Genomic DNA, 16,596 nt, shown 5'->3' with positions numbered 1-16,596 from the left:
TTTTTGTTTTGTATTTAACCGTTCTTTGGACCGTAGGTCCATATCTCTTACCTCTAAACGCGCGCTTAAGTGACTCTTGTTCGGCTTATTTAAATCCTTATACCAAGATTACTCTGGTATTCCTGTATTGGAGCCCCCAGAAAATGATATAGTATCATTCAAAAGATAATGGGGAATATATTTATAGAGACGGCAAAATAAAGATGGTTAGTTACTTCCTTTGCAATAAATCGAGAGACGACTCAGTTTCGTATTAGCTGACTGACTAAAAAGTCCGGTATTGCAGGATTAGAGGACAACCTAGTAGGGATGGAAACAAAAAGAAAGCCCTCAGCTTGTCTAGGGTAGGTTAAATATCGCGGACACGACGAAAAAAGAAAGCATGGAGCAAAACGAAAGCTTTTTGTGCTAGAAAGTATTGAGTCATTCACAGATTGACTGACTCGATGTCTGGTCTACATGCGGTGGCAACGTATCTGTCTTCATTACTCCTCGTTTACGGCAATGGGCTATTCAAGACACATGCGCGCTCTTCACGCTATCTTATGAAACGTTTAGGGGATATTTTTTGAAAGGTAAGCTGCTTTCCTGCATCGCAAGCCTATCCTCCTATTTTCTATTATCTAATCTGTCCTTGTCCCCAGTTTCGGATACAAAGTTGTCGTATGGACAGGCACCCAAGCAATACAAAACACCCGCCAATGTGTAACTTGCTTAGAGTGTGGTGGTTATTGAATACATCACGAAGTTGATGGCAGGGTATGGGTTAGCAGTCTGGCCCTATATCAAATAGCTGACTAGCTTATTAATTTTTCAGATCAATGCAAATGTATGCGTGTAAAATTCAACCAAAAAGATAACCACCACTTTTCTTTTTGTCCTTTGAAAAAGACAAATGAATGCGTTCATCAAGACTATAGCGTAAGAGTATTAAGGAAATGGATCAGAGGGAATAGAGGACAAAAAACATATATTTTTTACTCTTTCCTGAGAGGATGAGAAGACAGGGCCAGCTTATTCGGCCAATGGCTACTATAGTTAATGCTGGAGAGTGATAAAAAGAAAAAGCCTTGTAAAGCTTAATGCAAAAAGGCTCCCCCTGCTTTCTTCAATAACCACAGTTTGTTTGCCTGTTTTTTTTAGCTTTGTTTCAAAGAAATAAATAACCAAAATCGTAACAATTGACCCTTGCATGCTTACCCAATTTATAAGCCTGTATTTTTAACTAGGGTCCCTGTTGAACACTATGTCATAGACATGGATAAAGGAGTTAGCCGTTGGGCTTTGACAACAAATAAAAAAAAGTGTGTCGATCCATGCTTAGACAACGACAATCGAATATAAAAATAAAGAAAGGCTATAACACGTAGCTTTTTATTCGATACAGGGATGGGCTATGAAAAAGGAAATTTGGCCAAAGAGGAGAGGAAAAAGAGATGGACGGATACAAATTGAAGAAGATAATGCAATGTCTGCATCAGATGTGAGAAAGAAAAGCTACTTTACTGCTTACATGTTGCGATGCGTTTTGGGGGATGTGCGCTTAATGGTTAAGAAGGAGGCAAAGGATATTCTCGAGTGATGGGAGCTTTGACAGTTGCGAAGCGAATGCAGTATGGGTGTAAATTTGTCTCGCTTTGTATTTATCTCTTTGTTTATATTGATGTAAATGTGCGTACATGCAATATGATGCATGATGGTGTGGTTATGCTTCGCTACACCGCCAGTTACTGGGAATGATTTTGTTTGCACTTTTGGGTGTTTGGATTTTGCCGTCGTTGAATTTATTATGACAAGTAAAATAAATTGCTTTAAAAATATTCTGCCAGTCAAACAAATGAATATATTTAGTATACACATGCATGAACATTATTATTCTCTGATCCAGTCCTTTCAAATAAGGATTCAGGAACCTCAAGTTTGACATGGGTAAAGAAACAGACGACATTATTAGAAAACGAAGAAAAAAAACGTCCCTCTTCCCTTCTTTCTTCATTCCTCTTCCCTTCTTTCCTTTCTCTTTCCAAAACATAACACACATTCGCATACATTCAAATGTTCACAGATATATAGTCAATCTATCTCTAGAATTGCATTCCCACATCTCCTTCACTTTCTCTATCCAGCTAGCTCTTTACAATATATAATCCTTTGTTCCCTTGCTTAAAATCATTACAACTATCGTCAACTACAGTCTGTGTGTTCTGTCCATCTATTCTTGCCACTGGTCGTGCATTCTTAGCCTTCCTTTTTTTTAACAATCGTAAGTCTTCATTTAGTCTTTCTACACATACCTCATGCTAGTCTACACCTTCCATAGAATTCAAATGAATTTGGCATGAAGGTTGAGCAACTATTCTGGAGCGTGTTTGCTGCTTCCCTGGCGTTGATATGGAGAGTGGAAAGTAAAAAAAGTTGAACCATCTCCTTTACCTATCCTTGTAGTGTTTATTCAAAAAGGTCCCTAAGCGTCTGTAGTTGGTCAATGACCATTCATTTCACTCATGCTCCACTTGAATTCGGCGATTCAATGTGCATTGGTGCTCTAGAGTTCAAGAATAACTTAAAAAAGCTTATTCAAACATCCATTGTAGCACACAGAAATGCAATCCCGTCCTCGCCACATACTCGATTTACCGGATGAAATTCTACATCTAATCTTGGCCTATTGTTGTGAGGATCTAGACTTCCTGCTCTATCCTTACGCGCTAGCCACAAAAGAGAACCATCTCTGTCCCAATGGGTGCTACTGCGCACCACATCACGAATTTAATGGTCAATTTAGCGGGGCAACCACAAAACCGCAACTACTTAGTAACAGCAATCGTGAAGGGAGGCCAACCAAAGTAAGGAGGATACATATACTGAGTGGTAGCAATTACCGGTACTTCATTTGCGGAGCCCGACAGGGGACTCTTAGACAAGCTATTACCGATGACAGCCTGATCCGGACGTCAGGCGAAAGCAATGGCATACCAAGAGACCTCAAAAACAGTATAGCCTATCATACTGCCCTTCGGAAACGACCACAGCGATTTTCAAAGCTTGCTTTTCGTTCACAACGATTGTTGGATCCATCGATTTCACACATACTTTCCTCTGGGTCGACAAACCCCAGTATTTCCTTTGTTCCACAGCTATCGTGCCAAACTCGGCAAACCTGTGTCCTCACAACGAAATCAGAGCGTACTGAGCCAACTGAGTTGCCTCAAGGTAAAATGATGCAGCGATATTACTGCTACACAACCAACTTTACACGGGTTTTTTTAACACTGTTGAGACCAGTTGACCAGAGAGGAAGAGAAAAAGGAAGAAATGCAGTAGTATGAAAACAGTATTGATATTTAGCGCTCTCACGACCCTTCTCCTTTCCTGTATGTACAATTCCGCAACACAAAGAATCATCATAGTAATTATGCTTTACACAACATGATCAATATTGCCGGTTATCGCCCGATCGCAAAATCCATCGCTTTTAATGTAACCATGTTCTTATTTTATATCATCCTATACGACTTACAGTCTTTTACTACATGTAACAATGTTAGGTTTAATAGCTTATGTCTCTAAAACAACACCATTGCCTGATGCACTCTCACTGTGTCGACCAAGCCTAGGTAACGACACTGCCGGAAAAGAGTATAACGCCCAAAATGTCCACTCATCATTGGCTTCACATTCAACACGACATCTTCAGCCCAGGAACAGAAACAGGAGGTCGATTCTCGATGCTGCTGGAAGTAGCCCCTATTCTCGAGCTCTCCACTCGTCCCTCTCTTTGCAAACTCTTCCTACAGAGATAGCATTGAAGAAGAAGGGAAATAAGATAGAGCGCTTATGCAAAAGAGACGATGAAAAGGAAGGCCCGGAGGAAGCACAGGAAAAAGTGCACAAGAATAATGTATGCCGACATTCAATACCAAACCAACTTATGCTTGTCAACAAACGCTTTGCAGACCTTGTGGTCCCAATGCTTTGGAGACGCATTGTCTTCCATGGTCATCAGACTTGCCGAAGCCGCTCCCTCTTCTCTGCACTGCATCAGGTCGATGAGAAAGCAGGCCTAGCACTCAAAAAACCCTTCGAATCAAATGCATTTAGCAGGGATGGGTCTTGCTTAAAACATCCTAAAAGACATGTTTTTAAAGCAAGCCTCAACATCATGACCAAGAGGTTTAACGCATATACTTCTGCAACTATAAAAGGGATCAGCGCGGCAGAGCAATCATCAGGCTTCAATCATGAGTCTTCATGCAGTCGAAGGCATGCTATCGAAGATCGGCTTACATCAGTTACGCATTACCAGAAGCATGCTGGCGAAGCACGATGGTCTTATGGACAGTTTGTAAGGCATGTGGTACTAAATTTTGCCCATCCACAAGCATCTCCAGAGATGCTCATCAAAGCCTTGGAATGTCTTGGGTCTCGCTGCCAGAACCAAATCCAAGCTCTTGACCTACATGCCAATGAAAAGATGCAAGTTTTCGGACTCGAAACTCCTACTGATATGAGCCGTTTGTTGGGGACTGGATTCTCCAAGCTTCGTTTTCTGCGAATGCAAGGAGGCCTCGTCGACAACCAACTCTTTTGTGCTCTTATCAATGGACTTGTCGAACCAACAGCTACATCCTGTCGCCTTTCTCAGGTGTTCTTAGGCCCTGGTTCGATTACAGATAGCGCAATTGATAAGCTAATTATTGCAGCAGCTCAATGTTTGGAGGTATTCCATGTGACGAGTTGCGTCGATGTTGGTGGTAAAGCCATTGCAAGCCTCCTCACAAGCTGTCCCAAATTGCGAGTTTTGAGTGTCCACAGATCCTTAGCGAGAGATAAAGATTTGCTTGAAGGACTGGGAATCGAAATCGAGGCCAATAACTCTCTTTCAGTCGTACCCACGCCCTACAATTTGAGTAGAGTGGCAACGAATGAGATTGTTGCTCCGCTTGAGCGATTTGAACTTGGTACAACCAAACTAACAACTTCTGGCATCACAGAGATAATCAAAGGGACATGTTGTTCTCTACGATTTTTGGTCCTTGAAACGCAGCATTTTCAGGATGATTTCCTGAGGGGTGTCATTGCCCCTCTTTGCAAGAAGCTTGAAGGCTTGTATTTCGACGAGTCTGATCGCTCATACCAACAACGCAATCCATCAGCTCTTAGGCATGGGCAAAATCAAGAGCAGAGGACGCGCAGACGACTTTTCGATTTTGGTCGATGGAGAGGAGCAATGGCTAATCAACTAGAGCAAATTTCTCTGCAACCTCAGTCAAACCTAGGGCCACACAATGTTTCGCAGCGGAATCATGAGATGCTCGAGGAACGCACAACGCCAAAGCAAAGTCCATGGCTTGCATTGACATCTACGGATGCATGGGTGCTACATGGAAGATGTGCGTTATGGGCTACAAATAGTATTAGATCAAGTGCCACTGTCCATGGTATGGGTGCCGCCTATGGTGGAGACAATCTTAGGACAAGTATTTCTGAGAATTTTCTTCCTGAACAGTCGAGGATCAGACCATTCACCGTCTATTTCCGCGCCATACGTCGACGTTTCATTTCATTACTCTCGACTACTAGTGCCACAACAAGCATTGACAACGACAATAATATCCAGGGCAGCGTCTCTACAATGTCACCATTGAGCAGCATCCCTTCGGTCTCATTAGGATCTGATATGAGCACAGAGAGTGGCTACCAAAGAGTACTGAGGCGTTTCGGGGTCCATACGACAACAATTGAGGTTATTCTTCGATCCCTTCAGCATTCCCTCAAGGAATTTTCAGTTATAGAGGTTGATTTGATTGCAGCAAGCGCGGAAAGTTCCTCGGATGGCAGTAAGATGAGTGCTGAGAACTCATTTGTGGCGCCAGACTGGACTCCATATTTAGGCTAGTTGTATTTTTGGAAGTTATCAAAATGGGAAGCTTGAGTCTGTAACTGATTTTTCAACACTCAATCCGCCAGCTCCATCAGCTTCTGGCATTGCGATTTTTTCTTAGTTTATTACACTGTCTTTAATTATAGACTACAGTGTGTATTGCTTTGTCCTACTTTGTCCCTAACTTTTTGAGTGCAAAAATATTTTTGTCTTTTCTTCCCACACTTGCTGTTAATATTTTTCGTACTGTACAAATGCGTTTATGTTTAGCTCAAATGAGAGATATTAATCGATTGGTGCATCAAGATCAGTCATGATTAGAGGACCCTTAATTGTAAACAGAGATGAATCATCGTTTTAGGACTGTCTGATGTAGGGCAATAAAACGCCCCAGAAATTTTTGCTTCATTTTTCTTTCTCTTTCTTCAACCCTTTCCACTCACAACAAGCATATAGAATTCCTTTCTCCTTCAAGCTACAAGCACATTTATAATCTGGTTCGCTTTTTTATTTTATTTTATTTTATTTTATTTTTTATCTATTTTTTAATATAACCTTTTACTAGTTGATCTTTTTGTACATTGTCCAAGATGGCTCCCTCCGCTTAAACGCCAGTGCACTTTCGATACCTCTTCAATAACACAACTTACAACAGAAAACAACAATAGAACAACCTTCAACAACAATACACCAGAACAACACTTTTCATTCCATAACAAACATTCATAACAACCTTCCAACGGTTTACAACAAATAACAGTTATTCAAAATGGTTACCCCAATTATCTCCCCCAGCTCAATCATTGACATTATTCCAGCAGCTAGAATCATTATCATCCCAGTAGTAGATATCGTTGTCTTACATCCCTTACAGTCCTAATTACTTTGAATATCTTGAACTCCTTTAATCGTCTCTTGAACGAAAGCAATCAATCCCATCCATCCTTCAGTCCGTCCAAAGTCGTACCCATTTTTACTTAAAAAAAAAAAAAGTATTTAAAAAAAATCAGAAGAAAAATGGCCATTTCCATCGATTTCTCAATGTTCGACGCGACCGACGCCAAGCTCTCAAAGTCTGCCGATTCGTTAGAGTCAGCTCTTGCCCAGTGTAAGTCCTATGTCATATTTAGGCATAAATGTTTTGTCTAGTGTACTACCTAGACTAACATTTTGTATAAACATACATGGCACACATTTGCCAATTCTAGTTGGCAAGAACGCCTCCGGCTTTAATAGCAGCTCTGTTGACATGTTCGCCCCCTCTGCCAACCCGGGCAGCGGGTTTGACGAGTGGTTGGCTGCTGATTTTTCAATTGGTGCTCACTCTGTTGATGAAACTTCATCTGTCTCGTCGATGAGCCCTTTTTCTGCCATAGAGGACTCACCTATCCTCGACTTTGCTTCTTTTGGTTCTGCTGTTGAGTCCTCGCTCTTTACCTTCTCTGAAACTCTTCCCATCAATGTGCCTAATAAGATCAAGTCTTCTCAGGAACCAGTATTGACCTCAGCTGCTGTTCAGCAGGCGGCTGCTGCACTCAATATTCCTTGGTCAGCGGAGCTTGAATCTGCTGTCATGGCGCAGGCAGCTCTTAATGCTGCTGTTGCCATTCCTGTGTCCCAGCCCTTGCCATCACCTGTCTTGGCCCCAAAGGCTGAGCCTGAGGAGATGGGTCTTTCGGTTTCTTCAACTTCAACCTCACGTGCTGGCTCACCATCTTCAACCCCTGCCTCGACTCAAGCCCCTGTCATCACAGTTCGTCCTCATATTCCTGTTACTAAGGGTAGAGGATCCAAGAAGCGTGTATTGACACCTGAGGAAGAAGCTGAAGAGATCGTTGTGAAGCGTGCTAAGAATACGGATGCTGCTCGTCGCTCTCGTCTTAAGAAATTGATTAAGCTGGAGGGGTTGGAGGCCAAGGTGTTTGACCTAGAGGCAGCTAACAACGCGCTTAACATGAAGATTGCGATCCTTGAAACGGAAAAGAACGGCTTTTTAGTCAAGGATGCGGAGCAGACCGCACGTATTGCTCAGCTCGAAGCCCAGCTCGCTGAGGCACATGCAGCCTTGACTAACCGTGTATAGGGAGAAATCTTTAATCATCCAAGTGATTTGATTGGTATAATTAATATAATCAATGTAGTCATAGCTTTCAGTAGCTTATCCTGTGTTTCTTTCAATAAAAACGAGTCAGACAACATCCTTGTGTGTCTTCGCCCAAATGAATTTTAGACTGATCCAGTTTACAAAAGTTATTTATTCTCTCCTTTTCTTTCTAAACCAAGCTTCCCTATCATTTGTCAGTGTACCAGTACAGCAAGAGGTCGATATGTTGAATGTGCTTGACCTACCTGAACTCAGAGCTTACTTAGGTGAGTTCCTGGATGAAGAAGACCTTGCCGCATGTGTTTGTGTCTGTCGGGACTGGTATGCTACGTTCATGCCACTCCGATGGCGTGATGTTTGCATCACTGGAATTCATTCTGGTCGTGCAGATGTCAATCTTCGTCGACATGCTCATCTGGTTCGCTCTTTATCGTTTCTGCGAATTATCTCACTCAAACATTTTTCCACTGTCGATCGGTATAACCAACTGGAGCGGATCCATGTTACCAAGACGGACATTGATGGTCGAAAGGTCTGGGATAAGCTATCCGCACTGGTACGGCAGAACTACAAGACACTAAAAAGAGTGGTTCTAGAGGACATGATGCCGCTAAACGAGTTTTTGGCGGCATTGAGTGAAAAGGACTGTCAAGGAAGGGTGTTGAAGCTTAATAATCTGACATGGAAGCGAACCACTTTGTATGCATCTTCTCAGACCACCTTCTGGAAATCATGCATGAGGGCTCAAACGTTGGTGTTGGAATGCTTGACCATAAAAGGGCTGCGTCAGGAGTCGCCAGAGAACTTTAGCAATTTCCAATCCATATTGATGTCCGCAGAAGGATTGCAATCCGTAACAGACGCATCACCTACATCAGTATTATCAGCGGCATTATTTCCAGTATCAACGCCATCACCATCGTTATCGCCATCATGGTTATACCAGCTTGATAATATCAGAGGGGATTGCCACATTCAGCACCTTCGTGTTTCTTGGACAATAGAGCTGTCACCCGACCTACAGCTCATACTTTGGATCCAACCCTGTTCGCAATTGCAAAGTCTTACATGGGAGGCCTTCACGTTCCCAGAATCATCCATGGTCCGTTTCACCCTCCTACTCAGACAGAATACATGGCGATTTCTTACGTCTCTGGAGATCTCGAGTTGCACGGTCCAATACCCAACAGATTCTTCTTTGTCAATGATCCTTGATGCGTCACCGAATCCATTCGAACGGTTTTGTTTGAAGAACGTTGATTTTGGGCCACAGGCGTTTGAGAGTTTGAGGCGGCGACATATGCAGGGACTTAAAGTATTAATGTGGGTGAGTTGTGGGCCAAAGGTAACGAGTGAGATGGCACGAAAAGTCCTAGAAAATTGTGAAAAGTTGGAGGTTTTTCAAGCGCCATACTTGCTAGTTGAAGATATAGGGACGGGAGAAGATGGCCAAGGTCAAAAGGACGAAGAGGATCGTCGACGAGTAAGGAGGCAGGGTTCATTGGAGCAGATGGAGTGCAACGAGCAAATCGGCATATCAGATGCTAAGGATGTGGAAGACGATAGTGAATATTTGGAAAAGTCAAGATGTTCGCCACCGCTTCCACAACCCTGGGTCTGTCTGGATTTGCATACGCTTTATATTTCTGCTACGGTTGCATCGTATGGCTTGCCTCCGTTAACAAAAGAAGAAGAGGCTGTGATCTGGAAAAGACTAAAGTCCCTAAAGAAATTGCGAGACTTTCGAGTTGGTGCGAGTATTTCATCCGCAACCACAAATCCCCCTATACACATGTAGAGTCTCTTAATCTCCCTTAATATATTTTATAACTGTCTTGCCGTGGATTGCATTTATACTCGCGTTTTTCATTTTGGAATTGGTGGCTGAAAAAAATATAACCGTAAAATGGGCTTTGCTTTCCTCTTTTGTCTGAAAGGATGTTTGCTTGGTTCGTCATTCGCGTCCATCTAACAAATCATCGACTATTTTCAAGAATAATGGCATTGCAGGCGTTCTCAGCCCAACTAGATCTCATCCTTAGTGAGTCTGAAGCCAAGGTACTGCTTTAAATTCCTCAAAAAAAAAAAAAAAAAAAAAAAACATTGTCATGACCTACGTGCTCAGGAACCATTGCAGAATTTGACAATTAGAGAAGCTTGCTGAATCTATTATTGCAAAGATTAACTTTTAGTTAACAATGCACGATTGATATTGATATTATTCATGTATCTATAGTCTTCAATACCTGTAGGAGATTCAGACAGTTTCTTTTGGTAAGTACTAGGTATCTTATTCACTCTACGAATACGTTCAACTGTAAAAAAACGCATTAACTTCAATATGATCTCACCGTTTCTTTTCATCAACAGTATATTCCAAACACCTGCTCCAAAAAAGCGCATGCTTAGCCCCACGGTTTCATGGGCAAAGTACCTTGGTGATCCAGAGAACGCACGATATATCACGGTTCTTGCAGCAGAGTTCCTGAAAGCCTGCAAATCATTAGATAATGTGGTAAGGAAATAATTGGAACATGTCGGATATCTTTGGTGGCGCATAGTGAATCATTGGATCGATAAATCGATAAAGCAGTCTTTCAAGCTACTAAACAACGATGGTCAACTGTTTAATAGGCCGAGCCTCTGAACTTCCTGTTCACGAGTTATCACGGCTCATTGCAGTTTCCTGCCAAAGCGTCTCTTTTACTCGCTTTAATTTACAACATATTTCACCCAAAATCTAATCTGCCAATTTATGACCGGATCAAATCACCCATATTACTAAGTCGATCTTTTGTACAGTTAACACAGTACTTGGATGTCACTAATCATCTGCAGTGGATTGGGACTATGTCCCTAATTCTTCAATGTCTCCAGCAACCTGACTGCGCGACTTTACCAACAGAGACAGCAGTGGGAACCATGACCTCGATCTTGAAAAAGCTCAATCTGTTGCCATTATCTTGCAATATGGAGCAGCGTGAATGTGCTTCAATAGGCTTGGATGTTATTCGAGCGTTTCTAGAAACCCCAAGCGCCACCAAAACTGCGCACGCAACCTACTATGATCTGATGAAAGAGGTATGCCGGCGGGAAATATTCAGCATCTAATAGTTCATGGCATCATCAGCTTTTATTTCAAGTTTTCTGATCTATTTAACAAGGAACTCTTAGATTCCACAAGTATTTCCTGCTGGTGTTGTTATCCATTGGACTCTAGAAGGCTTTATTAATTACCTCCAGAGGCGACGGCAGGGCATAGCGCATTTGGTTATGCCGCCAGATGCTGCGTGGCCGCTGATCTCACAAGTCAGCCGACAGCATGAGTTCACTAGTCTCTCACTGCGGCAGACCCATTCGTTATTCATATCGGATTATGTACGTGATAATATACAATTTTTACATAAGGCTAAACGAAAGTCAATTTGGCGATGCCTTAGCTGATATTTTATTTTTATTTTTATTTTTTATAATATTTATGTCCATTGATCCATACTAGACGAGCGGAATACAAGATGGACAAATCCAAACCTACGTTAGCTTGTTTAATGACCTCTTCTTTCAGAGGGCTCCAATGGATGAAATTGCCTTGATGATTCGCCAATTACAACCAACGCCCATAAATATTTCTGTACTAAGGGAGTCTTTAGTAGCCAAAACCAGGGATGTTGTTCGCATTATCCAACGTCACAGTCGCTTTCATGATTACCGGCCCGTGGATATGTCCATACCTGTCGGGACAAATCCGGATATGGTGATTCCTGAGAACTTGGATTTCATGGAGCTGTTGATCGAGCTATCGGATCAACTCTATGCTTTTGTGGGCTCAGAGCTTTCGCATATATCTTCTATTTATCCAACAGGATATGCTATCCTTTATGAGGACTTAATTGCAGACTTTTATGGATTAATTACGGGGACTGAGCGTACACCACCTGAGATCGAGAAAGACAATACATTGATTTTCTTACTCTTACAACTGATCCACATCGAAAAAATTGGGGGCAAGGATAAACTGTTGTCTCAAGATTATGCTGGTGACGAACATCTTTTCAGACTTTTAATCGCATTGTATAACGAAGAGCAGGTTAATTCTAAGGATGGCTTCTATCTACGTGATCTCGCTCTGCAGTGCGCCATCAGCCACCAGCAGAGCTATATCCGTGATCGGTCTATGATGAAGTTCCGCCATCCAAAGCTGGCAGTAATTTGGCCATACTACTCTCAAATTTGCTATAACGTCCAATCCTATTTCATATCAACGTATAAAAACAATGTCCATGACGCGACATGCCTCTCCAACCTCCCCATACAAGAGATAGTCAAGGTCGCAATGGAGTCTCAACTTAGGTTGAATATTGTTGCCGGAACCTTGTTCCTTTATCTCGTTCCCAATCATCAGAACAGGGAGCTGGATACATCAGGCATGTTTTTGAAAGGAGGGACGTTAAACTACAAGTTGCTGGATTTCCTTAATATCGAAACTAAGCACAGGTATTTAACACGTTCCTTGTATAACCTAGGAGGCCTGATCTTTTGCTGTATTCGGCTTGACATCGTTTTCTTTCATTATCATAGGTTGTTGGGGTTAATCTACAAAACCATGCTTGATGGAGATCAGGGGCCTCGATTCCACGGTGGTCCCCCTGCTCAAATCAATTTCGTGTCGCCATATGTTATGGATGTTGTTTACAAGCTGTTATCGAGCTCGCCGATATCTGTTGAGCCTATCATAAAGCTTTTATTCGACAAGCTCAGGCGCCATGATAGGTTGCTCATGACCACTAACGATGTCCCTGCTGAGGTTATTCGATGGCAGTTCACTGTACTTCAATTGCTCAACTTCCGAATGATTCGACCACTCAAGTTTACAGCAATATGTGCCAATCTACTACATTATTTGAAATTCGCGATTTCCTCAACCAAGCACCGAGCGTTGCATAACCTTGTTGAAGCATGTAATCATAGCATCCTAAGCATCCAAACTAGTCCCAAATTCCTACGATCACTTGCTGACAATAGGCGTGAGAAACCTTATTGGTTCGAGGAATCTGAGGCGCTAGCTCGGCGCGCAGTCATGACCATTGCGCGCATCATCAAGCTCAAGGGCCAAGGGGATACGCCGCTTGGGATTGTCACAGATATTCTCCAAATCCTTCATAAGCATCCCATCGCGTGGTCAGAGGAGATTGTAGCTTTTTTCCCTGATGTTATTCGGGACTTTTACAAAACGCAAGAGCTATCAGGAATCGGGAAAGAGATACCTGGAGCTGTTACAGAGAAGCAGGTTGCAACACTTCTTGAGGAAACATCAGTGCACAATGTTCTTTTGGTTCCCAAGGGTACAGAGCCGAACACATATCTGCTGAGCCATTATTCTGACATGGCAAACCATCCATTCTTTTTGTGTGTATTTTGGGAAATCATCGTCATTAATCCACAAATATCGGAGTCCATGTTGGATGATATTCGTGCGGTCATGCTTCAGTTCCCACCATCGCACATGTCAACTTATACACAACAATTGGTTGATTATGCGCTATGGAAGCTGGATCCCAAAAACCCAAATGCGTCAGGCTCAACCGATTTTGTTGTCCGTGTTTTCGAAGAGCTAGTTTGGAAATACCAACTGCTTTCTATTGAACATACACTACTGGCGCTCATGACTGGCCATCCAGCACGGTCTGTAGATTTGGCGCTCAAAATATTGATCCAAATGACAGTCAACTCTTCGGAGTTGTCGAACCGTATCGTGCACTGGACTTCAATCGGGATTAGCCCTCGCCCATGGGAAGAGGATGCATATTATGATAAATTGCAAAGCTATCTCTCACGGTATCCAGAGTATTTTGGTTTTGAGGCCCACGAAGTTAGGAGTGGCGTTCATCCTATTAATCCACCACTAGAGTTGCCGCTATTGGTCAGCTACAATAATGTGTTGTTGCGCTTACTCAATGTTTTCGATTTAATCATCGGCAGGTTTATCGAATATCAGATGACCGATACTCTTGTTTCCTTTCTGGAAAAGTTTGGTTGTTTATACCTTTATCACAGTACTCCTATGGGATTTGTCCGTGACACCTTGCTCTATTATTACGAGTCTCCAACGATGCGGGACCCTCGTGTGATCAAAGCCCTAATCAAGTTGCTAGACTTCAAGCAAGTGGAGTTGTCGCCCGTATTGATGGATTATATTCAAGAGGTGAACCGTTCTGAAGAGCAGTTTGATGAACATTATGTTCATGAAATTTGCCGCAAGTTAGCCATCAGCATAGATCCGAAGGAATGTGGCTATAAGAATGACCCAGGCATGCCAGAGCGTCATTACCGCGAGATATCAAACCCAGCTGCACAGGGTCTATTTATTGCCATCATTGAGACTTTGGCAGCACCAATCTCTAAAGAGTATTTCATGGAGCAGTTGCTTAATTTGGTGGTAGGGAAACGCGGTTGTGTCTCAGCCAATGTAACTAGCATGATAACGTCTGGGACATTGGTACCAGCAGCAGCAACGGGGGGAGCTACAGAATCTAGTGGCAACAATCCGGCATCAAGAACCATACCAGAAGCAAGGGTGATCCATGCTGCAGGATTATTACTTTCAACTTTACCATCAGGATTCATGGATTTGTTTTTTTTTGAAGTGGATGCATTTACACGGTTGGACGAAACGCTTCTGGAAGCATCTACAGTCTCTGCGAAGGAATCCCCTCAAGCATGGAGCATAGGGGGAAGTCTATATGAAGGATACATGGCCACTGGAGACCTTGGAAGAACTGAGACAGAGACAACAAACAATGCAGCCCCACCTTTTTCAAATAAAGGGTTCAAGCGGACGACCACACAGAATATGTTGTTTAAAACCATTTTTAGCAGCTATACCAATAATCGCAACAATTACCAGTCCAACATGCCCAATTCTTTCTTGACATTTTTCCATGCAGTAGCCCACTATTCTTCTGCGGATGTACTGGTGCGGATAGTGAAATGTATTGAGAACTGGAGACAGGGAACGGATTTGGAGCCCCCGACGGTATCGACACTTTCCAACTACAAAGATGTGTTGATTCGAAAGGCCGCTGCTCCTGCTGATGGGGGAGAGGATATAGTAGGAGCAAACGAAACAAATCGAACTATCTGTACAGATGTGCAATTGTTGTTCATCTGTGCGTTGGTTGGCCCACTTTTGCATCGAGTGGAGAAGGTGCAGATCGAAGGATCAACGAATCATTTCCTTGTGGTTTTGTTAGAATTGATAGCGACTGTTACTAATTCGATGAAGGTTGCAGCACGACCTGGACTTGCCACTCTTGAACAAGTGATTGATTTCATGTAAGAACATGCTATATTATCATTATTCGTATTTATTTTATTTTATTTTATTAAAATAATTATACTGATATTATGGCATGCACTTTTTCTTTGTAAAACGTATAGATATCACGTAAGGGCGCATATACCAAAGGATCCAGAAGTGAATGCAGAATTGGCGCTTGCACTGAAGAAGATGCATCCTTGGCTTCAGGCACGTTTGAGTAGAATTTTATAGGATTGATGCATAGAAAACCCAAAGCTCATGGAAGAAAAAAATATAATGCGAACAAAACAATACAAAAGTTATGGAGGCATAGTTATTGATGTGTATTTCGGATAGAGGCGTTATAAAGTTATTGAAATTGTTAATTGTCTTCAGCAAGGCTGTCTATTGAAACAAACGAGAGAGTTACCGACATAGCGATGCGAGTAGACCGCAGCATTTTAGAGACTTGTACTTACAGTACTGACCACTCAGACCTAGCTGTGATATCAGAAGTGGTCATTGCCATTGAGAGATCTGGGTAGAGTTTACACCTGAAGAGACAGATAAAGGCTAATAAGACGCATTACACAAACCTTCACTATCAGAGAGTACGACAAGTATTATAAAATACAGGGCCGTTGCTTCTGCAGTATTAGTGAAAGATAAAATAGGAAGCATTATCTACGCTCGATAGGCACAGCTGACAAGACTTGAGAGCCTAGATTTGGTTTGTCATCTCCATTCTGAAATCCTTGTTCAGCACGTTCAATCGCCAGGGCACGAGCAACAGTGCCAAGCATAAGGTTTCAGTTTTCTAGTTTGACGAGATTGGGTCGGATCTGTATTTTTCGGTCCTGATCTGTACACGAAGTAATGTTGGTGTTGTAAGGTTATAAACCACGACATAACATTTGGAATATGTTGATGTTGCGACAAGCTAGGCTTTTTAATAGATATGTCCGTTTTTTTTTTTTTTTTTTGATGTCACAGTAAAAAAAAGGAGGGAAACTTTTAAAAACAAATTGCATCTTTTCATTTTTTTTGTTATTGAATAATGCAGAATCAAAACCTCACAGGGCCGATGTTAGCTGTCATGGTTATTATTGTGCATTGTTGATGTCATCATCATCATCAATCTCAGCGATTACGATAGACTCTCTTATCCGTGATGATTCACTCATCTGCAGTTCACGATCTAATGCTGTCAAAGCTTGAAGCGCTATTGCGGGATCTGAGAGGTGTAGTCTCACATATTGACGCAATTGTTGAACAAGTTGTTGTGCCTCACGAAGGTTCTGGGACGTCTTC

The 16,596-nt window shown here is 42.3% G+C and overlaps 4 protein-coding genes across 4 annotated transcripts; all 4 read left to right on the top strand.

Annotated features, from left to right (window-relative positions):
• Positions 1–2,185: 2,185 nt before the first annotated feature.
• BCR41DRAFT_363990 (hypothetical protein) lies at positions 2,186–6,082 on the top strand (the record flags this gene model as incomplete). Its single annotated transcript, XM_022025982.1, has 3 exons — positions 2,186–2,263; positions 2,446–3,213; positions 3,549–6,082. Coding segments are annotated over exons 2-3 (2,956 nt in total), but the record flags the coding sequence as incomplete, so codon positions are not given.
• Positions 6,083–6,901: 819 nt separating this feature from the next.
• BCR41DRAFT_375466 (hypothetical protein) lies at positions 6,902–7,967 on the top strand (the record flags this gene model as incomplete). The annotated part of the gene is made up of 2 exons (XM_022026953.1): positions 6,902–6,992; positions 7,093–7,967. 2 exons carry the CDS (start codon positions 6,902–6,904, stop codon positions 7,965–7,967), a joined length of 966 nt encoding a protein of 321 aa, XP_021875826.1.
• Positions 7,968–8,109: 142 nt separating this feature from the next.
• BCR41DRAFT_363986 (hypothetical protein) lies at positions 8,110–9,830 on the top strand. Its single transcript, XM_022025981.1, has one exon. It carries the CDS (start codon positions 8,212–8,214, stop codon positions 9,784–9,786), a length of 1,575 nt encoding a protein of 524 aa, XP_021875825.1. The 5' UTR covers positions 8,110–8,211; the 3' UTR covers positions 9,787–9,830.
• Positions 9,831–9,937: 107 nt separating this feature from the next.
• Positions 9,938–15,581, top strand: BCR41DRAFT_329184 (mediator complex subunit 23-domain-containing protein). Its single transcript, XM_022021722.1, has 8 exons — positions 9,938–10,046; positions 10,225–10,262; positions 10,359–10,503; positions 10,623–11,069; positions 11,163–11,366; positions 11,488–12,482; positions 12,567–15,320; positions 15,426–15,581. The coding sequence occupies exons 1-8, from the start codon at positions 9,987–9,989 to the stop codon at positions 15,535–15,537; spliced, it is 4,755 nt and encodes a 1,584-aa protein (XP_021875824.1). The 5' UTR covers positions 9,938–9,986; the 3' UTR covers positions 15,538–15,581.
• Positions 15,582–16,596: the final 1,015 nt, after the last annotated feature.

Source organism: Lobosporangium transversale (genome assembly GCF_002105155.1).
Source record: "Lobosporangium transversale strain NRRL 3116 chromosome Unknown BCR41scaffold_68, whole genome shotgun sequence".
Lineage (NCBI taxonomy): Eukaryota > Fungi > Mortierellomycota > Mortierellomycetes > Mortierellales > Mortierellaceae > Lobosporangium > Lobosporangium transversale.
The sequence above is the reverse complement of the archived record's forward strand: the minus strand, read 5'-3'. Positions and strand labels throughout refer to the sequence as shown.

What these genes read in the sequence shown, in the direction of transcription:
- BCR41DRAFT_363986 (XM_022025981.1), top strand. Translation starts at nt 8,212, where the DNA reads ATGTTGAATGTGCTTGACCTACCTGAACTCAGAGCTTACTTAGGTGAG.
- BCR41DRAFT_329184 (XM_022021722.1), top strand. Translation starts at nt 9,987, where the DNA reads ATGGCATTGCAGGCGTTCTCAGCCCAACTAGATCTCATCCTTAGTGAG. An exon ending in AATATCGAAACTAAGCACAG is followed by an intron (nt 12,483 to 12,566) that starts GTATTTAACACG and finishes TCATTATCATAG; the next exon opens with GTTGTTGGGGTTAATCTACA. An exon ending in GAACAAGTGATTGATTTCAT is followed by an intron (nt 15,321 to 15,425) that starts GTAAGAACATGC and finishes TAAAACGTATAG; the next exon opens with ATATCACGTAAGGGCGCATA.